The sequence below is a fragment of the Periophthalmus magnuspinnatus genome, chromosome 16, assembly GCF_009829125.3.
Source record: "Periophthalmus magnuspinnatus isolate fPerMag1 chromosome 16, fPerMag1.2.pri, whole genome shotgun sequence".
Classification (NCBI taxonomy): domain Eukaryota; kingdom Metazoa; phylum Chordata; class Actinopteri; order Gobiiformes; family Gobiidae; genus Periophthalmus; species Periophthalmus magnuspinnatus.
The window spans coordinates 27693695-27710980 of NC_047141.1; the positions used below are offsets into that span (position 1 = coordinate 27693695).

A 17286-nucleotide genomic window follows, 5' to 3' on the forward strand; every position below is an offset into this window, starting at 1 on the left:
AGTAGCACAAGTGTGTTCTTGTGGATATTGGGGCGACTGTAGACCCGTAAGGCCCTGTCATCCAAAGGTCAGAGGTTTGATCTCTGCTCTGACCAGTGCATACTGTTGTTCCTGTGGACAAGACACTTAACGCATACACTGGTACATGAATGTGAATAGGTAATAAAAGGCATTAGCAAACAGCAACACCTTTCCAGCTGCTCGAACTCACTTCACTATTTGGTACAGTAGTCATTCATTTCACAGTAAGTCAGGGTGGTAATCATGAATTCTGCTCCAAAGAACATGGTTTTATTGTCACAGAATTGCCTTCAATTTAAAAAAAAAAAAGGAATTTTGATCTAAATTCCCTTAATCGCATAGCCCTACTCCACCTTGAGTTTTGGAATGCTACTGTTTACACTACAAACCACATTTATGCTTTGTCAAGGTGGGGGAAGTGTCTTGCCTAAGAACATTAAAGTATGTATTGGTCAGAGGTGTTATTACACCGCCACCCTCCTGGTCAGTGGGCGACTGCTCTAACCACTAAGCCACTGCTGCCTGAATGGTTGTTTGAAATAGTTCCTTGATGTAAAGCGCTTCGAGTTTCCAGTGGAAGCAGAAAAGTGTTACGCAGATGTAGCTGTTAATCATATTATATTCAAAAGGACTTTTATTTTCACATAAAAACAACTATGATGTTGCATTTTGTTAAAACTGAAAAAAAAAAAAAAATTAAACTATGAGGAAGAGAGATTTTTTTTTTTTTTTTTTAATCAATTTAAATGTCTAGTTCTGTTATTTGGTGGTGTTATGTACCCCAGGCTTCTGTTGCAATGCCCTGAAGGATCAGCAGGTGGCATAGCAGCTCCGAGCGCGCCACAAATCCCCACATGACCTGATATTCATGTGAGAATCCCTGGGAACACCTTTCAACGTGGATTATGCAAAAGTGACATTTATTTCACCTTTTTCAGAGAATAAAAATACCTGTGCTTCCCACCTTAATTACCATCTGACTCCAATCTCTATCTCCATTTTGGGCTTACAATTAATGAGGTCCATTATGATGTCATTTGTTCAATGCATTTGTTAACATTGAAACTGCTGTAAAGTCATTTCCTTTTCCCCCCCACTTGATTAAAACACAAATGGTCAGCCAGATTATATAACCTATTACAAAATATTAAGATCTAGAGGAGATGGACCAGTACAACACAACTAAAATGACTAACAAATGGTGGGCAATATGCAAAAAAAAGCAAAGTCTAGAGTCTTCTTGTGAGAGTTCATGTTTTACTGTGATAAATGAATCCAAATGTCACTCAGAGTATGACAGACTGACCAATCGGAGGAGTGGGTGGGAAAAGGCTTAGACTGTTTGCACCAGCTTTAAACACAAAAGCAGCAAATCACCATATTTGACCAAAATAGCAGATTAGATTTAGCAGAATAGATGAGACTTTAAGCGTCACATGCCCCAGCCCAAACTACAACTGCAAACTGCCACCGAGATGAATGTAACTTTGACTTGTAGTTTGTATTTTCAAGTAAAATAACATCATTACATACAAAATTTAAAAAAAAGTTATTAAATCTAAAGGGATGGTTTGTATAACTACGCCTGTGTTTTGAAGTATGATATATTGCTAAAGAAAATATAGACGATAAACGATAATACTGAAACTAACTTATGCTACTGATCCGATAACCCTGAAGTAGAATTATTCACAAAAATATATTCTACATGTATCACATGGTTAAGAAAAAAAGGCAATAAATAAACAGCAGAATGAAATACTTTGATGGTTAGTTTGTATCTATCATAGAAGTTATTTATTCATATTTATTGAAATTCCTCACTAGTACAAAGAAAAAGTACCACAATAGAGACCCACTGAGACCCAAAAATGATTGTTCCATCTAACATATTGAATGATAACTCGATATAGTAATTATCATGACAGGCCTACGTAAACAGGTCTTTGTTTAAGACCATAGCTCATGTTAAAGGTGAGAACCTCCAGAATCCACTCACTGAGCAGCACTAGGTCCAAGCTCCTTTAAATAATTTAAATATTTACTAAATTTACATTAATCCACATTTTTGCCCTCCTTTTTAGTCATTGCTTAGAACTACAATTTAATCTTTTAGACCTAATTTAGCCCTTATTTAGATCTGGAATAGCCCTATTTTTGATCTGTTCTGCTCGTACGCAGAAGGACAAACATTTTTTTAAGATGATGCTTTGAGTATTCGGCTATAAAAAGGTATGATTTCCACCCAAAAGTATTTCATCCCAAACGTACAGAGCTCTTCTTCAAATGATTGTTTTAGCCTTGATTAGGAATGACCTCAGACACATCCACTCAAAGCTAAACTTGGCTCCGACTGCGCGCTGGCACTTTTTTGGGTTCAAACGACTGAAAAGTGTCAAAAATCACTGAGAGATGGGGACAGCTGAGTCAGGGCCGTACAATCAGAGGCAGGCTTTGGCTGTGCTGACGAGGGGGAAACTGCACTTCTCTCTGAGCTCTTTAACACCTCTCGATGTTTGTATCAGGACAGCTGCTTGTGCATACTTCCATAATTACCTCCTCAATCAAAAGTGACAGGTAATTCACTACATAGTTAAACTCTTCTATCTATAGGGGCCAGTCCTTGACTCCCTTCTACCTGTTCATAAAAGGAAGGCTCAGTTTGACATGGCATTTCAGGACTATTAAAGTCAATGGAGCTTATGAAATGTACTAATATAGGCCTACACTTTTGACTTTTCCATTCTCCATTCCCCTTTTCCTATTTAGCTATTTAGCATGTTGTGATTTTCCAAATGTTCTGTGCCCCTTTATCAAAATTCCTCTTCTGGGATTGAAACTGGGCGATGTTATTACTTTGTCTGGCATGTTTCACAGTATGGCATTAAACTTTCTTGCATGTATTCAATGACGTTTTTCAATTATGTTTTTTATAGCAGACAAACCTCATTATTACTATGACCGGGGACATCGCACCACAGATTTGGCCTGTATGTCACCATCGCTATGGGTAAGTTTAATGGCATAAATATAAAAGTGCACTACGTAACATTTCTGGTGGATTGTCTGCTACCTGAAAAGTTATCGCTGAAATGAAAGACCTGGAATAGCCCCTTTATAGATCTGGTTTAGCCCTAGATTAGACCTGGAATAGTCCTGTTATAGACATAATTTAGCCCTAGATTAGACCTGGGATAGTCGTGTTATAGACCTGGTTTAGCCCTAGATTAGACCTGGAATAGTCCCTTTATAGATGTGGTTTAGCCCTAGATTAGACCTGGAATAGTCCCTTTATAGATGTGGTTTAGCCCTAGATTAGACCTGGAATAGTCCTGTTATAGACATAATTTAGCCCTAGATTAGACCTGAGATAGTCGTGTTATAGTCCTGGTTTAGCCCTAGATTAGACCTGGAATAGTCCCTTTATAGATGTGGTTTAGCCCTAAATTAGATCTGGAATAGTCCTGTTATAGACCTGGTTTAGTCCTAGATTAGATCTTGAATAATCCTGTTATAGACTTGTCTGAAATGTTCCACAGAATGACACTTTAAGTTATCTGTCTACTTTAAATGGTCTTGCCTCACCCCCGATTTTGCATGTAACTTGAGTTTAGTTGCTAGTTGCTGTTTGTCTCCATGGAGAAAAAAGGTGACAGACCCTCTTGCAGAAAGGTTACACAGTGCGCCTTTAGAGCTGTTCACATTTCACACACTTTCCCATTGCTCCTGGATGCGTTTAACAAACTGAATCCTGATTTTGAAAACTTAAATAGCAAATACTGTCAAAAAATTGTATTACTTTTTTCTTTTCCAAACATTTTTGATGCATATGAACCAGTCAAGGCAGCAGCTGATCAGAGCACCTTGTTCTTTCTCATGTTAAAACCTAAGTAAACATCCCGTATAGTCCACAGAGTCTGTATCTTAAGGCTCCAGGACCTGTTAGTGTTGGCAGGGCACCACAGGGCTGCTGACTGGAGCTCTTTATAACACAGACAAGTTGACAGAGGAAGAGCGTCTCCACATCCTCTTAGCTGACGCGGTACATTTGCGGTTGGGGCCCACATCACTTTCCAATACTGGTAATAAAGTCAGTTAAATCAAATGACGTCAATCATAGTAAGATGCAAGAGAGTGTTTGCACATTTTGGGATTGGGTAAAATGCCAAATGGACTTGAGTTGAGTTGCTACTGACTGTAAGGCATTGAAATGCATTATGGGAATGGATAATGGAATAGACATCATCATTAGTAATTTGGCTTCTCTATTTTAAAGGATTTATAAGTATCACCGACAATAACAAACTTGAGTTCTTGTGAGTATCAAATTTCTAAGTGAGATCTTGAGTTGATCTAGATTGTAGACCTACTTTGAGCAAATATAACAAAGTAAAGTACAAATTATTTTAATAAGGTTAAGGTTCACTATGCAACCTGTTATTGTGCAACATTCTATGCCAGTGTTTCTCAAACTGTGGTACATGTGAGCTCCTTCAGGTGGTGCAGGACAGCTCTTCAGTTTGTGGGGTTGCATGATTTAGAGTTCATTTTATCCACTTTTTGTACTCTTTTGGATAATATATTTCTCTAGAACTAAAATTTAAATGATGTAGTCCACTTTCAGACCTGGTTTAGCCCCACATTAGACCTGGAATAGTCCTGTTATAGACCTGATTTGTCCTAGATTAGACCTGGGATAGTCCTGTTAAAGACCAGGTTTAGACCTAGATTAGACCTGAAATAATCCTGTTCTAGACCTGGAATAGTCCTGTTATAGACCTGGTTTAGCCCCACATTAGACCTGGAATAGTCCTGTTATAGACCTGGTTTATCCCTTGATTAGACCTGGAATAGTCCTGTTATAGACCTGGTTTAGCCCCACATTAGACCTGGAATAGTCCTGTTATAGACCTGGTTTAGCCCCACATTAGACCTGGAATAGTCCTGTTATAGACCTGGTTTAGACCTAGATTAGCCCTAGAATAGTCCTGTTATAGACCAGGTTTAGCCCTAGATTAGACCTGGAATAGTCCTGTTTTAGACTGTAGTTGATTTAAATCTGGTCGTACTCGTAAAGCCAGATCTTTTCTTTGGTGGTACTTGGAGTAAAAAGTTTGAGATCTATTGTTCTCTGTGTAGGCAGCAGTCCCTCCACCAGAAAAGTTACACACTGTTAAGTAAGTTAAGAATAAACTGCAAACGTTTACCCAAGAGTATAAATAAAAAGAGTGTATTTTGCTGCTTTGCTCATGTTAACCTCTTAATACAATCACCTTTCTCTAGTGCTACAGTGACGCTAATACTGGAAATACTTAAAATGCTAATCTTACAACTCAAATTATCACCGAGGTAAATCAACTTAAGCTTGAGAATTTAAATGATGTATAATTTAAATGTAAAATGTGCGAAGGTGTATTACATTGTATGAGTATCCATATTCCTGCCCATCTGAACAGGACACATTATGCTGTTGTAAGCAGTTCTCCATTTGCCTGTCTCCACTTAAACAGCAGATTGTCCGAACTAACCGCAGCTCTCAGAGTCCGTTCCATTTACCCCCCGCTCCTGATCGGATCCTTCTGCCCCCTGCGCTCTGGTATTTGATTAGGCTCTCCGACAACGCAGGCATCCATCTGCATAGCCCTGCCTGCCTGTGGGTAAGCTGCACTCATAACTTCAGCCCCCTAATGCAATCGCAGCCATTAGAACACAATGGAGCAGGGATAGAGGCTTGTCTGATATACTGAGGATAGAGTGAAGCTTCTCTGGCTCTATTAAGAAGAGCACTTATACATCACAGCTCTGGTGCTGCTCACGTATCTCTGCTCCAACAGGTCTGGCTTTGGAGACATTTTTGTTAAAGCAACCAATTTAAAAGCATTTTGGACAGTTATGTTAAGATATACTTTCTTGTTCCTATAGAAATATACATATCTGCATTTGACCCATTCTTCAATAAAACTGGGCAGCCTATAAATCCTGTTATAGACCTGATTTAGCCCTAGATTAGACCCGGAATAGTCCTGTTATAGACCTGATTTAGCCCTAGATTAGACCCGGAATAGTCCTGTTATAGACCTGGTTTAGACCTAGATTAGACCTGGAATAGTCCTGTTATAGACCTGGTTTAGCCCTAGATTAGACCTGGAATAGTCCTGTTATAGACCTGGTTTAGCTCCACATTAGACCTGGAATAGTCCTGTTATAGACTTTGTTTAGCCCCACATTAGACCTGGAATAGTCCTGTTATAGACCTGATTTAGCCCTAGATTAGACCTGGAATAGTCCTGTTATAGACCTGGTTTAGCCCTAGATTAGACCTGGAATAGTCCTGTTATAGACCTGGTTTAGACCTAGATTAGACCTGGAATAGTCCTGTTATAGACCTGGTTTAGCCCTAGATTAGACCTGGAATAGTCCTGTTATAGACCTGGTTTAGCTCCACATTAGACCTGGAATAGTCCTGTTATAGACCTGGTTTAGCTCCACATTAGACCTGGAATGGTCCTGTTATAGACCTGGTTTAGCTCCACATTAGACCTGGAATAGTCCTGTTATAGACCTGGTTTAGCTCCACATTAGACCTGGAATAGTCCTGTTATAGACCTGATTTAGCCCTAGATTAGACCTGGAATAGTCCTGTTATAGACTTTGTTTAGCCCTAGATTAGACCTGGAATAGTCCTGTTATAGACCTGGTTTAGCCCTAGATTAGACCTGGAATAGTCCTGTTATAGACCTGGTTTAGACCTAGATTAGACCTGGAATAGTCCTGTTATAGACCTGGTTTAGACCTAGATTAGACCTGGAATAGTCCTGTTATAGACCTGGTTTAGCTCCACATTAGACCTGGAATAGTCCTGTTATAGACCTGGTTTAGCTCCACATTAGACCTGGAATGGTCCTGTTATAGACTTTGTTTAGCCCTAGATTAGACCTGGAATAGTCCTGTTATAGACCTGGTTTAGCTCCACATTAGACCTGGAATAGTCCTGTTATAGACTTTGTTTAGCCCTAGATTAGACCTGGAATAGTCCTGTTATAGACCTGGTTTAGCCCCACATTAGACCTGGAATAGTCCTGTTATAGACCTGATTTAGCCCTAGATTAGACCTGGAATAGTCCTGTTATAGACCCGATTTAGCCCCACATTAGACCTGGAATAGTCCTGTTATAGACCTGATTTAGCGCTAGATTAGACCTGGAATAGTCCTGTTATAGACCTGATTTAGCCCTAGATTAGACCCGGAATAGTCCTGTTATAGACCTGGTTTAACCCTTCAATAAAACTGGGCAACCTGTAAGGAGCCGTGTCCAACTACCTGGGCGTCTGTCTCCTGATTTTGAGCTAGGCTTGGTTCAGGATTTTGGCTTTTGTGCGTGTTGTCTTGACAGAAGATACAGTACATGAGTGCACAGCAGAAACTCTGGGGAGAAACATGTGAACTACACACAGAAAGGACAGAAAATCCCTACCTGGCCTACATCAAGAAATCACTCACCCATTTATAATTCATACACTGGGGACAAGGTGGGTTATACGTCTTGCTGAAGGACACAATGACCTTATTCATTTGTGGGAGCTGGAATCGCACTGGCAACCTGTGGGTCGGTGGATTTGACCGCTCAACCGATGATGTTTATGTCAAGAGCGGGATTCAAACGTCCAACTTCAAATCAGATGACAGACACTTAACCAAATGAGCAACAGTTACATGTGATTGACCAACTAAATCAAACCCATAAAGACTTTGGAAAGTAGTATCAGATTTGTGCTGTGGCTGCTCTATCCAGTGGCAACCTTATTTTCTATATATTTTTGTATCTAGTATCTTGAGTATCCAGTTCATTTGTGACCCCATTAAAACCATCCCTCGTCAGTCCAGCTGCCCGTGTGCTAAGGCCAGGGTTCAGAGCAGAGAGCCGGAGATGCACTTTTATCTGAGAGTCTATAATTGAATCTCAAATGCCAGCCCAGCAGCCTGCAGCCAGTGGCATATTTAGATGTTTGGACCATTTTTCAAAGTTAACAAGACAGCTGCCTGCGTAATGTCTTCAAGGACCCTTTAAGTTCAGTTTAATGTTTCTGGAGTACTTTCAACTACCAGTATATGGTCCAGTATGGATTTATTTTCACCTCTTATCCCTCGTTTGCTATTAAAAGAGCGTACAGGTATATGGTGGCCACCCTTTATCTAAAAGACGCATAAAAAGTAAAGTAAACTGTTCAAAAGGACTGTTTAATAGGTATAAAATTGGGCAGAATTTTAGCATCACTGTGTAATGTAACAACAGCTAGCATACTAACCACACATTTCCTGATTAACGTACAGTAAAATACTTTCTAATTAGATGCAGACAGTGCACAGAGAACTTATTTTGACCTCAAGAAATGCGGTACCTAGGGAGGTGTTCTGAGCATGTCCCACCAGGAGGAGACCCTGGGGAAGACCCAGGACACGCTGGAGGGACTATGTCTCTCGGCTGGCCTGGGAACGCCTTGGGGTCCCACCGGAGGAGCTGGAGGACGTGTCTGGGGTGAGGGAAGGCTGGGAGTCCCTGCTTAGACTGCTGCCCCCGCGACCCGGCCCCGGATAAGCGGAAGAAAATGGATGGATGGATGGAGATACGGTAGAATATATCTGTAGTGAGGCTAAAATGCAGAAAAAAAAATACAGGTTCTTTAATACTGTACTCTACAAACTGTATGAGAAAAAATATTCATATAAATACACTTTGTGCCACTGTAGTCAGAATGAAATTTATGTGAAACACTGTATATTAATTATAAAAGTTCACAAATGAACTTTTCCCTTTTGTAAAATAATGAATGTATTTATCCAGAATACATAATAGTTTAAGATAAGATTAGGACAAATTACAAAAAGTACTAGTGACAAATATCAAATACATTTTAAATTTTCTTTGGCTTATCATAATAGCTGAAGACACATATTTTGCACTGAAGGTATAAGCATAAATCATTATAAGAACCTTCAATTACGCCGGCGATGTGTTTAACAAAAGGAGTCTGGGAACACAATCAAATCAATAAATGCACTTTTGTCAATGTGTTTATGTGTGCTTAGCTGTCTGTCACAGTGGAGAGAAAGCTTTTGTCCTTTTTGTCCCCATCAAATCAATCCTCGTTTCCTTTTACTTATAAGGTTTGCCTACAATCTCAAATTTCCAGCACCCGTCTGTATTCCCACCCGGGACATGGCAGTCTCTCGTCAATAGACTGTTGTTCACGCTGAGCTGAATGATTTGGGGAACTATCGAATTGCAATTTTTCTCACAAGCACTGAGATTACATTTGCAATTTAAGTTTTAATGGGATGATTATGTTCATTGTGCTCATTTTAATTGTATCCAGGGGCATTAAATTTGAGAGAAGGCTGAAATATGAACTGCGAAACTAACACCAAAAAAATCCTGTGCATTTCAGAACACATTTATGGAGGTCTACAGGGTTAGCAGGTTTTATACAGAATAAGACAGGATATTTTGTGGTTTGCAGAGGAAATTGTAGGGCTGCAACCACTTATTGGACTATTTTTTATAATGGTTAATCGTTATCTGGAGCAAAACAGACTCTAGCTGTGACTTGCACATACTTTTTGCCAGGAAAACAGTTTTTTTTATTTTTTTTTATCACAAAACAAGTGCTGTTATCTAATTAAAATGAGACAGTTAGGAAGTTTAAATATTTTCTACATCAAAAAAACCTTCAGTTAGCATATTTTAAGCTTGAATTGGTTAAATCCTAAGAAAAATCTCCAAAGTTCAATATAAATAATAGCTTTGACAAATCAAAAATACAAAATAAAAATGGCTAACTACTAAAATAATCCTTAGTTTCTGCGCTAATGAATGAAATCTATGGGAAAACAATGGCCGACTTCTCAACTACTACAATGATCGTTAGTTTCTGCTCTAATCACGTGACTTAAATAATCGCTCTTTGTTCATTACAACCATTCAAACTGTCATTACTTTTGCAGCCTTAGTTCACTCCATTGGATTCTGACCTTTTGGAAAACGTCAGTATTTTTATGAGACGCTGAGATTGAAGTAGATCGACAAAGACACATCAATTGAAGTACATGTGATTGCAGCTTGAATGCAATTGTCCACTTATCTTTCACATTTTGCACCACTCGGGTCATCACCGTGTTCGGACCAATCTCTCCTTTCAACAAGTCTTTCATTCTTCTGCAGTCCGTCCTCTGCTTTGGTTCCTCCATCTTTCTTCTCTGCCCCTTCACCTCCTGACGGCAATATTAAAGCTTGTGATAAATATACACTGGACCATCCCTCTAGGCCCCTTTTTCCATTTGCCATACTTCATTCTGTTATATAGTGTTTGTCAAATTCGTTCCTGCTGCTCTTGTTATATCTTCCTTGGAAAAGCAGTGGGGGGTGCATAGCCACAGGAAAATGACATACATACATGTGCATCTAAAAATCTCAAAGGAATAGTATGGAAAATAAACATATTGTATTCTCGTAGTCAAAATACAGATTATTATGATGATATTTGAAAGGGACTGGACAAATTCTTGCACATTAGAAACTCCTCTATGTCTCTTCCCTGTGGAGAACAATCTCTTGATGTAGAATTTATTTTTTAAAGCAGACCTATTATGCAAAATCGACTTTTCAGAGTTGTTGCTGTTGTTTCCCCTTCTCATTTACCCTCTCGGAGTCGTTCTTGGACTGATTTGCGCATGTTTGATCAATCTTTAATCGCCGATCAATCCCTGTTTTTCACCGCTACCGGCATACAGCCACTGCTCTGTACTGACTTCGTCCTTCAGTTTTATTTTCTTAATCGATGATACACGTAGGATTCAGAAGCATCGCATAGTAACTTTGGTACAAATGAAAAAAAATCCACTACTTGCTAACATGATCCGCAGCTATCCATGGGCGATACCGACAGCTACACGGCTCTTTGTTGTGATGATGCAGACTTGTTTCTTTTATTAAGTCGTTTTAGATGAATATTGCGATTTAAAATGTGCAAATCATAACATATTAATCCACGCCATAGATTATAACTATACAGCAGACACAAGCACAATAGGTCTTCTTTAATTACCAGGAATCTGACCCCAAAAGACTGCTAAAAAGTGTAATACCATACTAATAACTGATGCAACCACTTCTTTTAATTAAAGTTATATAAAAAAACACATTTTAATTGTATTTACATGTATATATTTATGTGCATGTAACATTATAATATCAGCTATGAAATATTATGTTAATTAGTGTATTGTGAAATGTATTTAAATTATTATTATAATTGCTTTTGGGACTTTAGTAAACATCTCATAGCGCTTGATAAAATGACATCACATATTTGCAATGAAAAATAACTTGTTGCCTTCATCTTAACAGTTAATGTGTGTGATTTATATCTATTTTAAAACAGATGCCCTTCCCAATTATCCCATATAAATGATCTGCAAAATGAGTGTACAAGATTATAATCCCTTGGGACTGGATTAACACAGTCAATCTGAAGCATTTAATATTTGAATATGTTTGTGCTGAGATTGTAATTATTTGTTATTTATCTTTTTGTCAGGGGCTGTCAAAGCAAAGCGGTGATTTGATATATATTAAGACAGATGCCCTTCCAATCACAACCAGCGACATTAAATTGACTGAACGGAAAACAATGATACTTTGAGTTTGTGTAGTTCGGAGATTATATTATTCTTTATAAATATAACTGTATCAACAAGGGGCGATAGACCATAGAAACGCCAGTAAATAATTTGACTGTTTTCTACTGTGATTTGTAGTGGTACCTGACCTTTGACCTTTCCTGGAACAGTTTTTGGAGCGAGTTTCTCAGAAGAGCCTGTCCCCTTCCTCTCTTTCTCTCTCTCTCTCCTTTGCCTGTGAAAATATGTATTAGTATTTATGACCTCATTCAAAGTTCATCGACGTATAGTTATATTTTAGAGAGTGGAATAACTGCATGCAATAACCATTTATCCTGGTGGGACACTGAGGCTTATAAACACCTGACTGATGACGAGTAAGCCCCAGCCGCTGTCCCGTACATGATACGATTTGGTTTATTGATGTCTGTCAGGTTGCATAATCCCTGGCTAGTTTGACCTGTCATAAGGAAACATCCTAATCCACTCACACTCGATTTATAGTGTCCGAGATTATCTGATTAAAGACGGCACGTAGCGCACACTGACGGAGAGACGACAAGTACATAAACCAAGGAGGCAGCTAGAACAGTGCAATTACGTGAGATTAAAAGGTAATGGCCACATTCATTTGAAATTATTAAGTCTTCAAAAGGTCGATTCAAAAATAGGTATTTCATTTTAATCAAGAGTTAATTACTTAAACCTTTACTTTGTCACGACTTTCACTGCAGACAGTAGGACATTTATGGTAATCTCAATATACCCAGTAATTTTGCTGAGAATTGTAATAAAGGACCACATATTAGGCCATGTTATACAAAGTAATTTCCCTTAACATTACAAAGCGACAGGTCTAATAACTCCAGTCACTTTAAATAACTCACCTCTCACACTATTTACTATTTGACAGCTGGTTTTGCACTGTTTTTCTGTCCAATTATTCAAAAATTATAGTATTATTTTGTTATTTATGATTATTAATTGTTTTGCTGCACCATACCACAAAAGCATAGTTCTAGATTGTGAATTTTGGCTGCCTAAACTTTCCCAAATTGTGATTAATGGCTGAAATCAGTAAATTCTAATGATAAACGCACAAAAAAAAAAAAAAAAAAAAAAAAAAAAAAAATCAAGAAAGGAATAACAATTAAAAGGTTACTAACAACAAAATGTCAGGCCTAAATAAGACAACAGGGGCCTATTTAGAAAATCACTTGACTCAGGTGGGGACTCTTGTGCGCCTTCCAAAATATCCCCACTTACTTCCTGTTCCCGCAAGCGCCGCGTGTCTTGGCACTTCCACCTCTTCACCATATGCCGCAGGTTTGGCGCTAAAACTCTGTCACAAATCTTATTATCTCATCCTGTTCATCACAAGAAGAGACACATGTTGAGTTTAAGTCCACCTGGAGATTAGATTCACATAAAAACACATCTGTAACGCGCGTAAAAGGTGAACTTACCGTGTTGTTCTGACGTTTACGCAGACCTCGCGTAGCTACAATAAGCAAACAAACGCATTATTAGACTCCTAAACAGTACACATAGATATCTGAAATTATCTTTAAATCATCTTACCCGGTTTTAATATGATATTTGTTGAGTGGGGCATCGTTTTAGCGTCTCCACCTGTTTCACGCGCGTTTCGCTGGTGCTGCTGGAGCGTCCAATGAGAGCGCGGAGGCGGAGAAAGAGGCAGAGAAGTTGGAGGAGAGAGTGAGAGACGGATTTGGAGAGACAGTGAGCTGCTTTAGATTGACTGGAAGTCGGTGGAGACACATACTAAACCATAGACATATTTGCTTTGTATTTGCTGTTTTCCATCCTCGCCTTTTTCCTACGTTTTTTTTTTTTTTTTTTCTATTGCTGCTTTATGTTGCCACAAATTTATTCCATCCCTCCACAGGTTGGTCGATTTAATCCAGTCATCATGGATTATTTCTCTGTATTATAGATATGTAGATCGTCACAGAGCGGATCGAAATGGGCACGGTCGATTGATCCCCGTTTGGGAGAGAATTACACAGATTGCGCGTTACGGAGAGTGGGAGCGCCTCGCACATCCAAGGCAGCAGCGCCGAGGAGGAAAACCTGTGGAGGATCTGCGCGATAGGAACCACAGACGGGAAGATGTCAACACGAAAAAGAAAAAGTCCTGTTTTTTCCAGCTGCCGTTGACTGATGACAAGTAACCTGGGGACCGGGACTGGGCGAAACGAGGTATGAAGTGTGTTTGGTTATACAGGGTGCGACTGTGTCAAATCACACTGGAAGTAGGTTATGTTTCTGGATGAAATATATTTTGATAAGTTAACTGTGCAGCCCCTACTCCCTGAAGTGTGTGGTGGGAATTATTATTTTTGCCAGTGCTGTGTGCCTGATCTTATTTTCATGCTGTAATGCCAGAGGATTTGCACCAGCCCCCAGCTAACAACATTGTAACACAGATGACATTTTATGGCATAGATGTCTGGGAGCAGAGTAGGATGTAAAAGACAGTGCAAGGGCAGTGTACTCATTGTAGCACTGTCATCCCAGTGAAGTCAGATGTGACTCAAAGGAAACATATTCTACCTTTATGAGCTCTCATTATGTAGATAGCCTCTGTTCAGGTCATGTCATTTGTGTTATCTCTGTCGGTTGCCTTATCCGCTTTATGTTTTGTGTATCATTTTCTATTATCTCTGTATCCTTCGCGCACTCTGATTCTGTGGTTCTTGTTGTACAGACAGGTGAGAGAACCATGGAGCCTCCCCCCTCGCTCAGCCTGGCCCTGTTGGGAGGCAGTGAAGATGAGGACCAGCGCTTCCTCCTCCCCCTGGGCAGTTTACCCCATCCTGCCAGCGCCGGCAACCAGCCAGGATCAAACCACTCCAACCACATGGGGGGGTCAAGTCTGGACCGCCTGAATGGCAGCACCCCATCCCCGTCACCTGTCACACCCAGTTTACCCCCTACATCTCTTCCCAAGCTCCCTCTGTCCTCCTCTGGCGCTCAGCCTCTGCCCCCGCCCATCCCAAATGCACTGCACCCCACTAGTACCCCACTATCATCCTGCCTGGGCTCACAGCACAGCCTGAGTGGGGACAACTCACCTGTGTACAACGCCCTGTTCTACTCATCCCACTCGCCCTCCATGGAGCGAGAGAGGGACAGGGAAAGAGAGAGGGACAGAGAGAGGGGCTCCAAACACAGGCAGGCCAGTCCCTTGGTGCACCGCAGAGACAGTAACCCCTTCACCGAAATCGCCATGAGCTCATGTAAGTACACGGGGGGAGTTATGAAGCCGCTGAGCCGACTTAGTGCTTCCCGCAGGAACCTGATAGAGTCGGACAGCAGCAGCGAGACAAAAGAGGGTGGGGTTTCTGCTGTGGCAGGAGCTGCGGCCCAGGACAGACAGAGGGACACCCCTCACTCCTCCTCTGTGGGACAGTCCACTACCCATCAGCCCCCTCTCCAGAGCCCACCAGAGATTGTGATTTCATCCAAGGAAGACTCGCCATACCTCAGAGCCGGCTATGAGATCACTGATTCGTCATCCAATCAGATGTCCATTTACCACCAGAACCACGCGCTGGTGGAGAGCAGACGCGCCCAGTCGGGACGGAGCAGCCGGCAGGGGGGCATGGGGACCGTGGGCACCGGGGCCAGGGGTAGCACCTCCAAGGCTTCAAAACGCAAAAACCAAAACATTGGCTACAAACTGGGTCACCGCAGAGCATTGTTTGAGAAGAGGAAGAGGCTCAGTGACTATGCCCTTATCTTCGGGATGTTTGGCATCGTCGTCATGGTGATCGAGACGGAGCTGTCGTGGGGCGTGTACACAAAGGTAAGGAGGCGGGGCTGAGGGAAATTAGAGGTGCATTGGACAGACAACTCACCTTTGCACTAATTAGGCTTTCACTCTGGTGGAAAAACACTGCCTTTAGTCTTATCAGTCTTACATTGTAGTGAAGACAGTTAATGGCACTCTCAGTGTTTGGAGTAAACACTTAAGTTTCCACACTACAAGTTTGTAATGAAAAACCCTTCTGCTGCCGCCTTACCCTAACTGTTTTAATTTACTTTGTGTAAATGGCTGTGCTGTGTAAATGGCTGCCGCTGCCTCTTTGATTAAATTTAACCGTAACTTTCTTTTACGCAGCTATGTCAAAATAAGGCCTGGTAAACATTAGTGTATTTATCATTTAGCAGAGGTGTTAAATAGCATATCTTTGCATACAATCTTACTTATGTACAGTCATTCTTGGTTAGTCCCTGCAGGGGTTGGTACATAAATCTGTGACAATGATTTGGAGTTGTCAGTTAGCATTTTAACACACAGTTGGATATTTGTGTTCAACATATGAGTGAGCTGCGATGCTAAAGAGCTAAGAATTGTTGTATTTATAAGTTTAGCTTCAGTTCCTTTCACACATCTATCTGAGACAAGGCTACGAGTTACACTTTATTGTTTTGCTGTTATGAAAAACTATTCTAATTTATGGTTGGCGGATATTGACAGACTTATTATCTCAATATATTTACATTTTTTTTCTCCACAATAGCAAATCAGATGATATATTTGCAATTCAACAGTAATGGTCTACATTGCTGCATATATCTTGGTTAATGTTGAAGTATTGAACTAATTATAGTGAATAGATTGTAAAAGATTAGCCTATTTTTGCAGATTTTCAACAATAACATATAGAAGATACACTCGAAGTTGTTGTTTTGTATACTTAACTTTGATGTTATCTGGTCCAAACGTCGCCCATGTCTCTTCCCATTACGTACCGTGTTTTCTATAGTTGAAGCATGTTACCATAGCAGCGTGTTTTCTGTAATTATTGAAAATTGTAAGTTGAACAGTGTCTCTCTTTGACAAGATAATAGCACATTCACGATCGCGTCACCATATTAAACTGGTGGGAGCGTTCAATACAACAGCAGGCTACATTTGGAGGGTTGTGTCTTGTATGTGACCAGCCATGTCAGTTTCTGCTTCTGGGTGATGTAATGCAATGATGCAGAGGACAGGGGGCCCAGATTATCAGTAGGAGGCCAGGATCTCATTTGTCTGTGTAATGGGGAGTGTAATAAGCTATATCGTCCTCTGGCTGTATCTGTCTGTTTATTTTTGCTGTATGTATGTGTTTGTATTTACATATTTATGGGGTCTTAAAATTCACTTGTGGTAACTCAAGGGCAACAAATTGAAACCGCAGTTTTTGAGTTGTGGACTTTGGGTGATGGATTTAATTAGCTTTTAATTAGGGAAAGGTCAGAGTAAGATGTGGTAAGCGTGTTAAATGTGTGCTGAAGCATGGCTGGACAATTAATCGCAATTGAATCAACATTGCAGTTTGAGTGGTCGCCAAGATCAAATCTCAAAGGGCTGTAATTATTCTGCTAATAGAACATCCACTGCAAAAACTGAACTAGAAATGTGTTTATGGGGAAATACTCATTCAGTTTTACAAATATGTTCTGATATACATCCTAGACCACATAACTAATCACACCATCATCCAGTTCTGTATTTTATGGCTTTTGCACCTGTTTTTATGTTTTTGTATGTTTTAGAGAGGAGAGGGCGGAGA

General features: G+C 40.2%; 1 protein-coding gene across 2 annotated transcripts in view; it reads left to right on the forward strand.

Moving 5' to 3' along the window:
* The first annotated feature begins 13560 nt into the window (after window positions 1-13560).
* kcnn3 (potassium intermediate/small conductance calcium-activated channel, subfamily N, member 3) overlaps window positions 13561-17286 on the forward strand; it is a 98914-nt gene continuing 95188 nt past the window's right edge. For both annotated transcript variants that reach the window (XM_033981754.2, XM_055228051.1), the window contains exons 1-2: window positions 13561-13921; window positions 14430-15530. In XM_033981754.2, the coding sequence (XP_033837645.1) occupies window positions 13883-13921; window positions 14430-15530 (1140 nt within the window). In that variant the 5' untranslated portion in view covers window positions 13561-13882. The remainder of the gene's footprint in view (window positions 13922-14429; window positions 15531-17286) is intronic.